The sequence below is a fragment of the Toxorhynchites rutilus genome, chromosome 3 (genome assembly GCF_029784135.1).
Source record: "Toxorhynchites rutilus septentrionalis strain SRP chromosome 3, ASM2978413v1, whole genome shotgun sequence".
Classification (NCBI taxonomy): Eukaryota; Metazoa; Arthropoda; class Insecta; order Diptera; family Culicidae; genus Toxorhynchites; species Toxorhynchites rutilus.
The window spans coordinates 5,618,613-5,636,287 of NC_073746.1; the positions used below are offsets into that span (position 1 = coordinate 5,618,613).

The 17,675-nt window shown below is 38.9% G+C and overlaps 3 protein-coding genes across 5 annotated transcripts in view; 2 read left to right on the forward strand and 1 right to left on the reverse strand.

Annotated features, from left to right (window-relative positions):
- Positions 1-17,675, reverse strand: part of LOC129779317 (uncharacterized) — a 161,535-nt gene that overhangs the window by 128,272 nt on the left and 15,588 nt on the right. The window contains exon 1 of one of the 3 annotated variants that reach the window (XM_055786724.1): positions 16,097-16,172. The exons of the other annotated variants lie outside the window; for them this stretch is intronic. The gene's annotated coding sequence lies outside the window, so the exon portion shown is untranslated. Of the gene's footprint in view, positions 1-16,096; positions 16,173-17,675 lie in introns of those variants that run through there. 3 annotated transcript variants of the gene reach the window in all.
- Positions 7,089-10,449, forward strand: LOC129779946 (uncharacterized). Its single transcript, XM_055787735.1, has 2 exons — positions 7,089-7,382; positions 7,600-10,449. Exons 1-2 carry the CDS (start codon positions 7,089-7,091, stop codon positions 10,447-10,449), a joined length of 3,144 nt encoding a protein of 1,047 aa, XP_055643710.1.
- Positions 10,720-12,492, forward strand: LOC129779950 (uncharacterized). Its single transcript, XM_055787745.1, has one exon. The coding sequence runs from the start codon at positions 10,720-10,722 to the stop codon at positions 12,490-12,492; it is 1,773 nt and encodes a 590-aa protein (XP_055643720.1).

Below are 17,675 nucleotides of genomic sequence, written 5' to 3' on the forward strand. Positions count from 1 at the left end.
CTTTCATCTCTTTCTGCCACACTTTTCCTCGTCGCTCCCTTCCTCAAATTTTCCTGGTTGGTCTCAAAAACACGTCTCCATAACTTCTTAAGCTTGCCCACTGTCTTCGACAAATAGATTTTTCAGAAATAGGCAGCGAGAGGTTTTCGTGGATTGAACTAACGTTTTTCAGAGAAATTACAATATCCAGTACACTTCTTTCATCTGCACGTGCATTTGTCTTTCGATGATAACTTTCCTTTTCCAATGTAACACTTTTTATATATGCGATTTTTTATTTAAAGCACCTCGATGAATTTACCAAACCCATCTGAGCAATAACGCATAGCTTCAGTCAAAAAATCAACAAACGAGAATGTAGTTTGGGCCTTTATTTTAGCCATGCTCGGTCTGAGCTTAGAGATACTAATAAATAAATTAAAACGATCTATCCACTATTGGAATGGTAAAACATATGTAAACTATGAGGAGGCGATCTGGCGTAGTGGTAACATCCATGCCTCTCACGCTCAAGGTCACGAGTTCAATTCTCACTCCCGACATTCTTCCAAAAATGGAAATAGAAGTGACGAACCAGCCAAATGAGTTGAAAGTCACTATAATACAGATAAAAAAAAAAAAAAAAAAAAAATATGTAAACTATAATCGCTTTATGCAACAATACTAAATTTCATATTTAGTAGGTTTCAGAACGTTTTTAAATTATATAATGTTCAATTATTCCTATTTACCCGTTTAACAGTGTCTGTGTCTGACATATTGTAACATTATTTGCCCATTTGTTTAAATTCCATATCATAAAATTACAAGAAGCAAATAAACAATCTGGAATCGGTACTTTAACCGTATCACAATGTTATGTTTGTATGAACAAATGCGATCGAGACGAGAACTTTCGATAAGCAGATAATGGCAGCCCTACCATAACTTTAACCATGTAAATTAAATACCAATGAAGAATAAGAAGCAATGTCACCGAATCAGCAAAAATTAAATGATCAGACCAAATAAGTCGATAAACAGTCTATTCTGTTCTCTCTCTGTCCTGCTGTAGTTTTTTCAAGAATACAATTTTTGTTATCGTATGTCCAATTTGCTTATCATTGAGCTTTTAGGTTGACTAATCAATCAATTATTGCAATATGATGTTTTTGAAGATTGTGTGAAAATCAGACTGTGTAGGAAATTAAAAAAAAAATCTCTGTTCAAAAACCATACTCAAATAAATTAGACGCAATATCCGCATTTTTCACGTCAGATTACGAAATTATTTTAAACAATTCACTTGTTCACTTCAGCTATTATTTCTACATGAATTGAAGTTTGGGAATTATTTCTTCAGTATACATTTTTGGTGGATCCGGTAAGGGCCAGTGGTTTGTGTTGTTTTGTTGCTGGGATCACATCGGGGGCCAAATTCAACCGTATATTTCACCTTTAATACAACAAACTCGGCAATTTCGAATTTTCCTACATCGGTGTGAACGAATGTTATAAAAATGTTGCAACTATTGACATAAAATCAACCTTTATTCGAATATCTTCTGCCCTGCATGTGTAGGAGCTCCCAAGACACCAAGTATGTTTGCAGGGAGGATTACATTCGGTCTCGAAAGAAAGAAAAAAACCAGAAGTGGGTTATTATATCTGTGATATAATAACAAGGTGAACGTAGGACAAACGTTGGCTTAGCAATCAATCGGAAACGAAGTGAATAAATAAAAGCTTCTTTTTCAGGAGATTGAATAAATGTTTGTATGTATAGGGGCAGACCTATTTTTCTCTAAAAAAAAGTTGGATCCTTGAAGTATGCATGGAGAGTGTTTTCTTAGAGTAAAATAGAAAGCATAATCGTGAATCTGTATTTTTTTTTGGTCGGGGCCGTTTGTGGCAAAGTATGCGGAATAGTTTAACTCGTGCTTATTTGCAATGTGTCTCTTGTTTCGCTTTCCCATATTGCTCTTATATTTCAATGGTATATATATTATACAAATGCTGGACCAGTATGGGAGGATAGCAATTTGTTTGTTATTTTGAAGCTCATTCCATGTAATAAATCAGAATGACAAAACATGTGCTAAAAATTAATTTTGGGTGTAACAAGCATTAAATTTTTTGACATTTTATCTTTCGAATAAAATGATTACCATACCAATTCATTGAGCCGGAACAGAATTATTAACGCTAAAAGATGAATCGATTCCTCCTCGGAAATACCAAGCGCAAATCATAAACCCCCACCCTACCTCTCGCTCTGTTAAAAAAATTGAATCATCGATCGATTGCGTTATTCTTGTACATTATTTATTATAATTATATTATAACTGCTTGATATGGTGAAATGTTCTAAACTCCACATGAGACATTTCGTATTCTCTGTTGTCGAATCCATAGCCAATGGCACCATTTGTAAATCTATATCGAATTACCATCGATACTTCATTCTTCACCAAAGCCACCGTTCAATCTGGTGGCAGAAAAGAAATGGGATTGGGAGAGAAGAGCATAGTGTTTAGACGAGCGAGCGAACGAGCGAGACCGTTTCCCTGTCACTTTGCAATCACTACTAAATGGATTTCCGAGCGGGCACCGACCTAAATACAGATTAGTGTGATTTCGATAGCCTGTTTACAAATTATTTTTTTTTTTGAGCTATTGAAACAAGTTTCCGGGTCAATAATCTGCAAGCATATAGCTATTAGACATTTTGTCTTTCGAATTAAGCGATTATTACACGACTCCGTTCAGCCGGCAAAGAGGTACTAACGTTCAAAACCTTGCACTCCAAGGGTAACGCTTTCAATTTTGAAACTTTGAACTTACATCCCGATCAGAGATGCCAACCTTCCTGAATTTTCAAGATTTCCCAGACTTTCTGGCACGTACCCTGATATCCTGACAAACACTTAATTTATCCTGATTTTTCAGAAATGATCCAGATTTATCCTGATTTTTGTACTTTTCATTTTATCAGAAAAATTATGAAAATTATAAATAAAAAATATACTGGGATCCTTGTCAAAGTTTTCCTGATTGGAAATGAGAACTGCAATAATAGCTCTCCAGCCCGCACATGCATAATAACATAAACATTAGATTTAATTCTTCTATACAAAGCCGTAGCAAACTTTTTTTATCAATATGTATGATCGTTGCAAATCGGCTGAATAAGCTTCTCCAGAGCGTGAATCCCGAATTATTTTCACTACGCACAAATATTTTGAGGCTTTTCAAAACAGAGCTAGATAATTATAAGAAACCAAAATATTTGACGAATTTAAGAAATAATAACGAGAACAACTTTACCTTGTATGATATGTATGTAGAGGAACTGGTAAAAATTCGGTACCCCGTGGGTAAGTTGGTACCCACCCGGATCTCCGGCGGTAATGAGCGCACTCTGGTGGTGAATGAAAAATAGTATTCTAGTAATATAGTAACAAACGTCAGATGTCAAAAACCCAAAATATCTGTGTTTTTTTTTTAAAACGAATTCGAGTAAGTGTATCGAGATTTTAATCACAAATTTCATGGAAGACGACGGATATTGTAGAACAAAATAATAAGAATGTAGAATAAAAAAGAATATATGCAATACTGCCTATAAAAATGATACTTTTGTTTCTCGAAATCGACACGAACTATCCGGACAAGCCAATATGAACTATCCTGATTATTCCTGATTTTTATTTTCATTCTTCCTGATTTTTTAAAATTTTAGGTTGGCAACCCTGACCCCGATAAAGAAATGAAATACGTATTTTTTTTCTCTGTATTATAGTGACTTTCAACATTTTTGGCTGGTTCGTCACTTTTACCTTTCATTTCGGAAGAATTTCGGGAGTGAGAATTGAACTCGTGACCTTTAGCGTGAGAATTATGGATGTTACCACTACGCCAGATCGCCTCCACAATGAAACACGTAGTCCTACGTCAAAAAAAGTTATCCTGCTCCGAGTGGTCATTTAACTACACTGACGGTTTGCCTTCTTCTTCTTCTACCCTCTCTTATCTTTTTTTATTTGTGTTATACATGCTTCGAAATTGAATATTATATTCAAATTCCAAACATGTATAACACAAATTGGAATTTGCTTTTTTACGTAGGACACCGTCTTAAGTTAGAGTATCAATCTAGTAACTACTGCTGTGAACGGATTCCGATGGTTTGCATACCAATCGAATCGTAAGCTCTTTAAGATTAATTTGATATGCCATTAATTACGATTTTCTACTTCGTGAATGATTTAAGTTAATGAAAAATGGGAGCATTCCCATTTCAATCAGGCGGACGTAAATCAGTCGCTCGAAATGCAAATGCAATGAACAAACAGTGCAAAATGTGGGGAGAGGGAATAGTGTAATTTGAACATAGCCGTTTTTATTTCATTGTGCATGTTAGGGAGCCAATGAAATGGAAATGGCCAATGGGATTTTTGAACGGGACATCCTGCAAAATGTTAATTCAAGCGAAAAAATAGCCTATGCTAATTTTCGCAGAGATCACGAGTTCAATTCTCACTCCCGACATTCTTCTAAAAATGGAAGTAAAAGTGACGAACCAGCCGAAAAGTGTTGAAAGTCACTATAATAGAGAGAAGAAAAAAAAGACACCAATGTTTGAGTTTTTTGAAAACCGTAAAACGGGCAAAGGGGGAGCTACATGAAATCGGGGTTTTTTAAAAAAAAATATACCAAATGTTGAAAATTGCATGAAACGTTTTTTTTTTGTCAAAATCGACTCTTTGGCAAACTGGGTTTTTCAGTCTAAAATATCGATTTTAACGAAAAAAAATTGAGATAATAGTAACTCTCGACGGTTCATGCTATTTCAAAACATTTGACATCAACATCTTTCAAAAGTTGGTTTCCAGTTTTCGTAAAAATTCAAACTTTGACGTCCGATTGAGCCGAAATTTAGCATAGAGTATTTTTTCCGGGAATTAGATTTTTGAAAGAAGTTTGTGATGAATTATGTGTAAGCTGTATGTAATTATGTATCAGCTTGCGCAAAAAGTAAAAACGGTAAAAAAAGGAAAAATCGTTGGTGCAGTAAACGCCACCAATGTAGTGAGTATACCCATTTTTTTTAATTGTAGAGAATTTTTCTGCGTAGTTTCTCAAAATACAGGTCGGACTCGATATGTTCCTAATATATACAATTTCGAATATATACAATTTTAGACGATTATATACAATAATTATTTTTTCATATTCCAAATATGATTTTATTCAAGAAGAAAATGTAATATTTCAACGCTGAGGTTATTTATTATGCTGTGGAGTAAAAATAGTGATTTTTAAAGAATCTAAGGAATTGTTTAAAATGACATTGCAACGAAATTAAAAAAAGAGTCTTTAGTCACTCTTAATACGTAGCTTGATACGTAGAAGGATTTTGTTCTTGAAATATGATCCGCTATCACATTTTGGAAGAATCCAGATATATGTAAGTTTTTTATGTGAGAAAGGTATTTTCTGACTTTAAGGGGATGAATCAAAATTTAAATGTTTCATTTATATTTTAAAAAACGAAAACTATATGTATATAAAACCATTTTAAAACATGTTTTCCGATTCGATTATATACATTGGAAAATCAAAAACTGTATATAATCGAGTCCACCCTGATGCACGTTGTTTGCCTGCTTTTGTGCCAAATAAGAACAAGTTATTGTTAATGTAGCCACAACAGCATTGTCACTTTGATTACTTTGTGTTATTGAAGTTTTTTGTTCGTTTTTGTACTAATTTGAACAACATTTTCACATTTTCAACAACCCTTGTGTCACAAAAATTGCCAGAAATATATAAGGCCAACACTACTTCAAAATGATATTGCATTTATGGATCACCTCATATTGAATAAATAACTAAGTTTAGAAAACTATTTACACGCCGATCGATTCGATTGAAAGAATAAAGACTTCTATGCATATTAGTTAGAAAAAAACCCTTATCTTGCCCAATTCAATATTCAATTATTCAAAATTAGAATAGTTACAAGCTGGAGGAAGTGAGGGGGTTACCAAAAAAAAAGGTGAGACATGGTGTACACGATTCTAACCCTTCTGCTTATCTGAAACAAAAAGAACGTGTTCTGAATCAGTAAAGACTGTGTCCTGAAAAGTGGAACTTTCATTACTTTTGGAACCATAAACCAGCCAATAAACTATTCCGGATTTATACGTATTCAACCTCTAATTCTCGAATCATCAGCATTGTTTGAATTATAATCAAAAAGTCGGTCACCCTATGCGCGGAACTACTACCTCCTCAACTAAGCTCAGCTTCCGTTAGTGGTCTCTGTACCAATAGATTAGCTGAAACAATAGGCCAGTTAGATCATACCCAGAGGAGTGTATAGTTCGTGCGCGCGCTTAGAAGAGTTCAACCGTTTATTTGAATATATCGTTTACCAGTTTATCTTTGGCTATTTTATTATCCCGCCACCCGAAATCCAGTGAAATAACAAATCCTGTTTGAACATTTGGTCCTTCGAGCCGGATTTCGGGGACGAATAAAGGCCAAGAAAGTGAGCCAAGTTGTGCGATTGAAGTTGAGTGAACTTTCGGTGTGCCATTGTTGGCTTGTCGTGGAATTATTCCACACAGAAAAAGTGGTTTGCGGAGGAAGATACTACGAATTGTCGAACCTGCGGAAAGGATAGCGGAGCTTAAGTGGCGACAGAAACTGCTGGGAACCATCGGATCGTATCTGCGGAAGGACATATAGAGTGATAAGTACTGCATGTTAACAAAAGGTTTGTGGTGGCTTGGTGCATGAAAGGCCGCCATTGCATGACGAAAAACGAATAAATGAAATTGGCTTACAAAACTGGGAGTTTTATTGATTAAATACACGTTTCCCCTGAGATTGTGGTTTATCGGGTTGGTTCACCAATATTCTGAATATTTCTTCCTCTAACTGTCTGTTCGATTGGTTCTCGTTATACAGTAAACGGTCGTCAGTCAATTACATATTATACATTACAAGTCGCGCAGGACGTAGAGTAGATTGAGATCAAAGAGTGTGCACAGCTTATACTGGGGTAGTGTGACAGTGAACAGTGGTGAAATTCAGTGAACATGGATCATAATTTACGAGATTTGCTGAAGCAGGAACGGTTTTTACGCAAGAAGTTCGACACGGTACGAAATTTCCTACATAACTTCGACGCAGATCAACATAATTGCCAATTGGACGTTCGACTACAGCGGCTCGAGGAAACTTTTAAGGAGTTCCAGATCGTACGTCAAAGGATCGAGTTACTCGCAGAAGAAGAAAGTGAGCAAACACCACCCGAGCCTAAGGAGACGGAAAAAGAATGGGCAGAACGCGTAACCGGTTTGAACTTAGCCAGAGAAGAAGAAAATTGGAAGGTACTGTCCGATAATGGAAGAAATTTTCTGCACTTTGAAGGGTGAAATTATGTCCCTGAAGCAACATGAGCGTCGGTCAGAACCAACTGTAAGATCATCAACCACAGAATTTGGTGAGACATCGGTAGGACTATCTCGTATGAAACTCCCAGACATCCGCCTACCAACTTTCAGTAGGCAACTGAAAGAATGGATGATATTCCGTGACAATTTTCAGAACCTGATTCATCGAAATAACCAGTTGATGCCCATGGACAAGTTTACGTATTTGCGATCCTCACTGATAGGAGAGGCGTTAAAGGCAATTGACTCTGTGGAGTTATCAGCAGTTAATTATGAGGTGGCGTGGACGTTGTTACAAAACCGTTATGAGAATCGTAAATTGATTGTAAAAGCTTATCTAGATGCCTTGTTCGCTGTGGAGAGTATGAAGAAAGAAAGTTACGATTCACTGAATCGGCTAATCAGCGATTTCGAGATGAATCTCATGATGTTGGACAAAGTGGGGGAACCAACAGCTAACTGGAGCACATTGTTGGTTCATATGATGTGTACGCGACTAGATGGGACAACTCTCCGACATTGGGAGTCTCACCATAACTCCAAGGACGTGCCTAGCTATGAGAAACTAATCCAGTTTCTTCGAAACCATTGTTCGGTTTTACAATCGGTTGCTGGTAACAAGCCAGTACCGATGGAAGATAAGCGATCCAAGATATGTATCAGTCATACGACCACTCACACTTTTAATAAATGTTTTTTCTGTGGAGAAGCGTTTCATTCTGCCTTCCGTTGTATGAAGTTTTTAAAAATGAAGACTTCCGAACGAGTGGAAATATCCCGTCGACACGCGCTGTGTCTCAACTGTCTGTCACCTGGTCATCAAGCTCGTGTCTGTAACAAGGGATCCTGTCACCACTGTCGACAGAAGCACCACTCGCTGTTGCACACAAACTCATACCCGATCAATTCCTCTGTCGCGCAATCAAAAAGTCAAACCACCAATCAACAGCAGTTACAAACACCTCGATCGAACCTCAACCAACCGATACACACTCAGACGACACAAACACGCACAAACTCACTCCCAGTTATACACTCCAACATCAGCCAATCACCTACCACCACAAACCAGTCATGCACGTGTAGAAATACTGTCGCGCTTCCTGTCAGTACTAAAACCCATTCTAAAGAAGTTCTTCTGTCAACCGCCATCGTTCGAGTAGTAGACCGTTTCGGAAATACTCAACTAGCTAGAGCTCTGCTAGATTCGTACTCACAGTTTTGTTTTATGACCGTACAATTCTGTCAGAAGTTGAGTTTCATACAGAAGCCGAAGTATCTAACGGTTCAAGGTATTGGAGGATCCAAGGCAGTGTCACGAAAAATAGCTGTGGCAACCATAGCGTCACGATCCGATCAGATTTCGACGTACAATTCTGAGATGAAGTTCTTCGTGCTTCCGGAGCTTACTGTTTCACTACCAACCTCGAAGATTAATGTCAGCCATTGGAGGTTTCCTGAAGATATTGTGTTGGCTGATCCTACATTTTTTGAACCCGGTCGTGTGGATATTATCATTGGAGCTGAACACTACTACGATCTTCTCGAGGAGGGTCGTATGAGACTTGCCGACGACAGTCCAGTATTACAAAACTCTGTCTTCGGCTGGATAGTTTCCGGGTCGGTTCCCGTTGAAGAAAGGATTCAGCAGTCAACCGTAGCCTACACGTGTACACTTGCAGATGTACACAATCAATTAACGAAGTTTTGGGAGGTGGAGACCTGTCGTTCCAATAGCATACAATCAGTAGAAGAAACAGTATGTGAAAACCTTTTTGACCAAACAACTACTCGGGATAAATCCGGTAGATTCGTAGTGAGCTTACCGAAAAAGGAATTCGTCATCAAGCAATTAGGAGAGTCACGTAATACAGCGATGAAACGGTTAACTGGAATGGAGAGACGTTTCCAGTCAAACCCTGGATTGCAATCCGCGTACCGAGAATTTATGAGTGACTATGAAAGGCGCGGACATATGCGACAAGTTAACGAACCCAACGATGAAGCTCCTGTCTACTACCTCCCTCACCACGCGGTTCTGAAACCCGATAGCACAACGACCAAGCTTCGTGTTGTGTTTGACGCTTCATGCAAAACGACAACTGGGGTTTCATTGAACGACGCACTGATGGTTGGACCGGTCGTACAAGACGATCTATTGTCTATTGTAATTCGTTTCCGTTTCCATAAAATAGCAATAGTTGCGGACATAGAAAAAATGTATCGTATGATACAGATGCAATGCACTGATCAACGTCTGCAACGCATACTTTGGAGAGATTCCTCCGACGCACCTATTCTTACATATGAATTATCCACCGTCACGTATGGCACTGCGGCAGCTCCCTATTTAGCCACCAAGTGTCTGAAACGATTAGCACAAACCGGAAGATCTACATATCCCCATGCAGCGGAAGTTTTAGAGAAAGATTTTTACATGGATGATCAGTTGACAGGAACCGAAAACCTTGAAGAAGGAAAACAGTTGATTCGCGAAATGCAAGAGCTGATGGCGTCTGGTGGATTCATTCTACGAAAGTGGAACTCGAATTGTCGAACGTTACTTGAGGATCTACCCGCAGACTTGGTAGATGACCGTGCCACGTTTGAGCTGGATTCTTCCAACTCTCCCGTTAAAACCTTAGGTCTATTATGGGAACCTAGGTCAGATAAATTCCTGTTCACATCTCCCAAATGGAACAGCGAAACCGTCTTTACCAAACGTATAGTTCTCGCTGACGCTGCGCGCCTGTTTGACCCGTTAGGACTAGTGGGTCCTGTGGTAGTCTTAGCGAAAATATTTCTACAAGAGATCTGGAAACGGAAATGTGATTGGGATGATCCGCTTCCAGACGATATGCAATCGTTCTGGATGGATTATCGACGAAACCTGCGAGCACTCTCATCATTATCAGTACCCCGATGGGTGCAATTTTCGAAAAACTTTCGTCGTCAATTTTCGAGAGTTCGTCGAGATACACGGATTCTGCGATGCATCCGATAAGGCTTATGGAGCCTGTATTTACCTTCGTTGCACGTCTAGTGATGGTTCCGTGGAAGTAAATCTTATTACCGCAAAGTCCAAGGTCGCTCCCTTGGAAGACCTCAAACGAAAGAAAAGGAAGCAGACCATTCCCCGTTTAGAGTTATCCTCTGCACTTCTCCTGAGTCACCTATACGAAAAAGTCATCTCCAGCACAAACCTACAGCAAACCGCAACGTTTTCGACAGATTCGACCATCGTATTATGTTGGTTGTCTTCTTTACCATCACGATGGCAAATCGTGTGTCCGAGATCCAGCACATCACGAAAGGTAGTCACTGGAAACACATTGCAGGTGTAGAGAACCCAGCAGACATAATTTCCCGAGGAATGTCTCCCATCCAACTTCAGGATCAGCGTTTGTGGTTCAAGGGGCCTCTCTGGCTGTGCCAGGAGAAGAGTTTATGGCCATCCAACAAACCAAGAGAAACAATTGATTCCTCACTTCTGGAAGAGAAATCAATCATAGCGTTACCCACGATAATCGAGCAGCCTAACGAAATATTCTCGTTGCGTTCATCGTTATTTGAACTGACTCGTGTAGTTGCATTAATAAATCGATTCAGACATAATTGTCAGCCTAACGGAAACCAACCCAAACTCACAGGATTCCTCACACACGCTGAGCACGAACATGCTATGATTATACTGATTCGGCTCTCCCAGAGCGAGTCGTTTGCAGCTGAGATTTCCGCTTTGCGAAAGGGTCATCAAATATCAGCCAGTTCATCGATTGCTACGTTGAACCCAATACTTATCGATGATGTTCTTCGTGTTGGCGGCCGGTTGATGAACGCGGCGATTTCCTCAGATAGAAAACATCCCATTATTCTCAGTCATCGACATCCACTCACTAAGTTGATAATGGTACAATACCACCGAAAACTTTTTCACGCAGGGCTGCAGCTATTGGTTTCCACCGTACGTGAAAAATACTGGCCTACCCGTATTAGACGACTAGCAAACACAGTACTTCACGAGTGCGTATCCTGTTTCCGCACCAGACCGAAGGTTCTGGATCAATTAATGGCGGATCTACCATCTGAACGTGTGTCTCCGGCTCCTCCATTCTTGAAGGTTGGGGTCGACTATTGTGGACCGTTCCCTGTTGTTTATCCTGGACGTCGCGCTGTTCCAAGGAAATCCTTCATCGCTATTTTTGTTTGCCTGGTGACGAAGGCGGTGCATTTGGAGCTCGCAGGAGATTTGACCAGTGAAGCCTTCCTTGCAGCCTTCAAGCGATTTATAGCCCGTAGAGGAAAACCTGCTGTAGTAATGTGTGATAACGCCCTCAATTTCGTGGGGGCCAGACGAGAGTTGGACGTACTACGTCAGCTTTTTTTGAATCAACAGTTCCAGGAATCAGCGGTTCGTGAAGCAGCTCAAGATGGCATAGACTTCCGGTTTATTCCTCCTCGATCACCTAACTTCGGAGGACTTTGGGAAGCAGCGGTGAAGTCTTTCAAAACGCATTTCAAAAGATCCATCGGTGTTCGAGTTTTACAGCATGATGAAATGCAGACAGTTGTGGTTCAGATAGAATCTGTGCTAAATTCCCGTCCGTTGACTCCAATTAGTAATGATCCCAACGATTATGAAGCGCTAACCCCGGGACATTTCCTTGTCCAGAGACCTCTGTCAGCTATACCGGAACCGTGTCTCCTAGAAATACCAGAGAACAGACTCTCTATGTGGCAACGGGCGCAATCATTTGTGCAGCAATTGTGGAAAAAATGGTCTGTGCAATACCTTTCCGATCTCCACAATCGCACCAAATGGACCCGTCAACGCAACAATATATCGACGGGTACCATGGTCCTGATGAAAGAGGACAAACTTCCACCATTAAAGTGGAGCCTTGGACGCGTGGTGAATACTCACCAAGGACCCGATGGCAACATTCGGGTTGTTACAGTACGAACAAAAGATGGCGAATATAAGAGAGCGATATCGAAGATATGTGTTCTTCCGATCCAGGATAACCATGATGTATCGACGCAGTAAAATTAATGATCCAGAAACGAATCTATACCCAGTCCAGCGTTCTCCAACGATATGAGAAGAAATACAATTTAGGTTTGTTAGAGATAAACTCTTCAAACTCGGCGTTCATCGCCAGTGTTGATCTGCTAGATCAATGCTCGTTCACCAGTGTTCCCTCCGTCTCTTAATCACCACGTACCCAGCCAAGCATTGACTTCGCATAAGCAGTGTTCCAGATCAATTTGTACATAATGTCCCACTGTCGGAGGTTCCAGCACAAAAGCACTAGGAGTGACGCTGTTTTGATCGGACGGGTCAGAACTGTCACTCCAAGGCTGTTGTTCGTTAAGTACCATAAACTTTCTTTCCTGTTACGGCATTGACGCGTTCTTCCATCCAGGTACCCCCAACCACAACAATCCCAAACAACCGTAGTAGCAGCATTAACCCATCGACATCAGAAGTCATAGAAGCAACCATATGAGTATCTGTAGCAGAAACAATGCATTATACGCAGATGCAGCAGTAAGGAAACCGGCGGAGTCGCTCGCGGACTTGGGTTATCGACGCCGGCTGTATCACAGTTGACGGAGTCGAACCCTAGCTCCCGTCCTCGACGCTACCGGTCTACGTGAAAAGGCAGTCCAATTAATGAGTGAATTGAATTAAAACGTTTTAAAATTTTGTTGAAACCGATACGACTTTCAAGGCGGCCGGGAATGTTTGAATTATAATCAAAAAGTCGGTCACCCTATGCGCGGAACTACTACCTCCTCAACTAAGCTCAGCTTCCGTTAGTGGTCTCTGTACCAATAGATTAGCTGAAACAATAGGCCAGTTAGATCATACCCATAGGAGTGTATAGTTCGTGCGCGCGCTTAGAAGAGTTCAACCGTTTATTTGAATATATCGTTTACCAGTTTATCTTTGGCTATTTTATTATCCCGCCACCCGAAATCCAGTGAAATAACAAATTCTGTTTGAACAAGCATCACCTCGCTCTATTGCGACTTTGCTATTTTTTGACGTAGAACTACGTCTTTCATTAAGGGTACCCAATCAGAAAACAAGTCACGTTTTTATGAAATAAAGTTGACGTTAATAACTATTTTTTCCGCGAACGGATTTTGACGATTTATATACTGAATGTTCGCGACCGACAGCGCGAAGAAGGAGCAAGTATCCCTATTTCCATAGTCCAATGTTCATCCCTATCCTTTTTCCCATCCAAGCCTCTCCCTTCCTTCCGAAATGCATTGTGTGGTGCATGACACAAATACAACCGTGGTAAAACCCGAAGTGCAACATCAAACGCATACAGCTAAACAAGTGCAAACGAATCAACCCCTACCAATACAATATATTCATTCCAAATCCAACCTTTGAAAGTTAAGCATCGCCAATAAAACCACAAGTGTTCAGAAGTATTCCTGTGTTTAATTTCCAAGTGTAAAAAGTTTCCAAAATTCTGAGCTATCAACATCCAGGCCTCCTTCAGCCGAAGGATCCGCCTTTTCCTCAATGGTGTGATCCACCACTGAACGAATCGGAAATTCCCTTAGATTTGTTTTTATGCTATATAAAAAAAATACCCTGGTGTGTGAACGGTTTGAAGTGATGAAAGTTAGAAGCATTACCATTTTCCCATACATTTGTTCTGCTCATTTGTGAGCTTCCCTACCCATGCCGTCAATAACGAGCACCTTATCGGCGATCAGCGAAGGGAAATGTTTTCAAGTCTCCGTGAAGAATGAAAAGAAGAAGAAAAATAACAAAGCGGAATATTTACCTAGAGCATAAAAATTTCGCTGAGGCAAACTGTCAGTATCATTCTGGATACGAAGCAATGAACATCGCTTGTTCTTTCTTGTTTTGCGTCATCACATGTCTTCATTTCGGATTGAGCTGTGGATGCTACCAAATTACTTATACGCTGATGTCTCTGGCATTGCAATCATTACACCAAACTGACGCCATTCCATTAAGGGTAGATCAGAACCTGGTGTGGGGAATCATCAAACTTGGCTATCTTATCTGCGCTTATCTTGAGCATGAGAAAGTAATGCAACTTTTTTCGAGGCCAGTAATATTAACTAAAGCGTTTCTTTTGAGAATCGCGCAAAATGTTGATAAGTGTTTATATTCTTAATCGCTTCAAGCCACCAACGGCTCTAAAATAATATCCGGAGTTATTAACAAGCGACATGAACAAAATAACAGCGTAGTTCTACGTCAACAATGTGGTCGTGTCTTGGACACAACCTTCTATATATTTTTTTTAAATTCATTTATCGAGTGTCTCTAAATTAGAAAGGGGCTGCGTTTCTCGAATTTATTGAATTTAGTTGTTAAAAATTACCGGATTGGACAACGTTCACATTAACGGAGATAAAAATGCTTTGTTGTCGATGGATAGCAGTTGTACAAAATAGGAATTGAAATTATTTTGCAATAAATATTTTCAGATTATGTATATCCCAAAACTGTTTTTCGATGATGAAGTGCGAAGTATTTGTACTGTATATGAACATCTAAAATGAAAAACAGTTGTCTAATAGACAATAGAAAGCTAAAAACAAACGCGATTTTTTCGTTCAATCGTCTTGCAGTCGTGAAGAGAGCTATTCAAAAAGTGTCACTAAATCCGAAAAGCCTGATGCTGAAAAATGCTGAATTCGATACTCCAACTATGGGGAGAAAAGAACGGTATTCGAGTTAATCCAAACTTAGAGTTAATTATGTGTTTTGTTATTAAAACGTGTTCCTCGGTGTAAATTTTTTCGCAAAATCTTGTTAATTCTCTATAAATTTACGAAAAATTTGCGAATAAATTTTGAATTAAGCTACACAAAGTTATACGTTTTTTGAAAATTCTTGTTGTGGTAAAAAAAAATCCACTAGTGCAGAATATTTGTTTCTACAGATGAGCATATGTTGTTGATGGTTATAATGTAAATTTGATGAATATTGTTCTAAGGAGCGTAGGTTTTTATTATCATAAGCATTTGTTAATCAGCCTCTTAACAATACAAAACCAAATCTATATAAATCTATATTTAGTGCGTTTCAATGTTTGTTCCGCCTTTCCAAATCTATCCTTTGTGTTTTAAGACTAAAGAATATTCTTAGAGCTGACGAGTATTTTTAGTACTTTTAACACAGACACAGTATTTTTTTTAACAGTATTTTTAGTACTTTTAACACAAACAAACAAAATTGGAGGATGGATCGCGACTTACAATGATCGGAATAAATTTTGGATTTGGAATTGAAAGTATTCATGAGCAGTATTGCAAATAGTGTTATAGTTATTTTGAATAAACGAGTACAAGCTTCATGAAATATATTCCTTCAGTTTCTAGTGATTGGAAGTTTTTGAAGGATTCGCTAACGCGCGCAAATGTTAGTAATAGTATATATTTATCCTACATTCGCTAAACAACGATTCCCGAGTTTGAACGTTGTAGCTTCTTTAGTTTCAAACCACAAATATCATCCGGAAAACCATTTACAAAAAATATACTAGCAAAAATCAATCATACGGAAATGAACGTTCAATAATCTAGTGTAATAAAAGGATGCTTAACTCATAGCCTTATTACTATCATCGTGTTGAGAAGTTAACCTTTTTCCATTGTGACGCTGCCACAGAAAGCAAAATTATGGAATAATTTCTCTACCCGAGAGCAATTAAACTTCACATTGGTCCTTCCACATCAATGTCACACCATCGTTGGGTCTGATCCCGCGCAGGCAGATAAATGCGGCCACAAGATACTAAGGTCGATCCAACCCCCAATTCGAGAATCGTGCAGTCGCTATATTGGCATGTGCTGACTTTTGGTTGAACATGTTTATTGCTGTTAATTTGAGCTTCAATAGAGAGAAAGTTGATTATTGGAATTTGCTGCACGACAATAATTAGGACTTAGGGAGATTATCTGCGAGTATCGTTTATGGAAGGTGTCCAAACAGGACTTACCTGTCATTTTTCCGTGCGAATGCTAGTGGCAATTGATATGATAAGATGAGATGTTAATTCTATTTGTTAGTATCGCACCCAAAAAATGTATCAATCTATTTGAAAGGATTTTTAGGTGTTTAATAAAAAAAAAGTTCAATTGAAGTGCGCATAGTAAACATATCTTCCCGGAGAAACATCTCCTAATCCGCATCCCTAATCCTCCCGAAGGGGTGGGGAAAGTCGTAAACACGTTCTAATTAGGTGGGGCAAGGGCGGTCATCGCAACAAAATCGAGCTCCACTGTCCCACTAATGGGGTCCTAAACGGCAAGCTTCTTGTGGGAAAAGGTCATTATTGAGGTTCATTGTGAACTGTTTCTATTTCGCTTTATCCGTGGTCACTCTTTTGAGAATTTGTGTTCGAAAATTTTGATGCAAGAAAAATAAAAGGCGTGTTTGGAAAGAGATTAATTTTAGATGCAATGTATTTATTTCTATTTCTCGTTGTTGATCTTTGAAATTAATGTTGATGCAAAATGTTTGTTCGTATAAAATTATCAATGATAGTTTGAAGTCAGTAACATGAAAAAATCATACCAAAGTTTGCAAATTCAAAGATTATTTAGATACTAGAACAGGTAGTGGAATTTTATGAAAAAGCAGGTAAAGATGAAGTTTCTAACTCCACTTCTTCTTCGCTTTTTGCGTTTGTAATGTTACTAACGATTAAAATGTAACATATACTTTTCGAAGTAGTATTATTCACAGCACATCTTTTCAAACCTAGTTGAAATTTTAATGCGGGACGTTAGACATTATTTTTAGCGGTAAGTTCAATTAAAGACCGCCAACATGTACAAATTATGTTCACAAAATTACATAGAACAATTAATAATTAGTTTTCTGCTACCGCAGGTTCAGAATTTTCGTTTTGTGGCCTAATTATAGCTGCTGGATAGCTACTTATCCCATGCTGAGTTTTCTCAATTCCACGGCTACTTACTTTGAACTGGAAACAAGGAAGCAACTGAAACTCCCGCAAATCATCGCACCCTTTGACTGAGCCAGTCATGTCGTGATATGCAAACCCACTTCTTATTGCGATTGGTGTAGAGGCTGCGGGAATTCTTCCAGTCATGAGAAGCTCCCGTTTAGATTTTATCTCTAGATTATCAGGTATGAACGAGCACACTTAAAAAAACCAAGAAAAAAAATGCAATTTCATAGATTTCCTTCTTCAG

Bases quoted from the DNA above. Each gene is read 5' to 3' on its own strand.
- LOC129779946 (XM_055787735.1), top strand. From the start codon at position 7,089: ATGGATCATAATTTACGAGATTTGCTGAAGCAGGAACGGTTTTTACGC. The intron at 7,383-7,599 runs GTACTGTCCGAT...GACAATTTTCAG, and splicing joins GAGAAGAAGAAAATTGGAAG to AACCTGATTCATCGAAATAA.
- LOC129779950 (XM_055787745.1), top strand. From the start codon at position 10,720: ATGGCAAATCGTGTGTCCGAGATCCAGCACATCACGAAAGGTAGTCAC.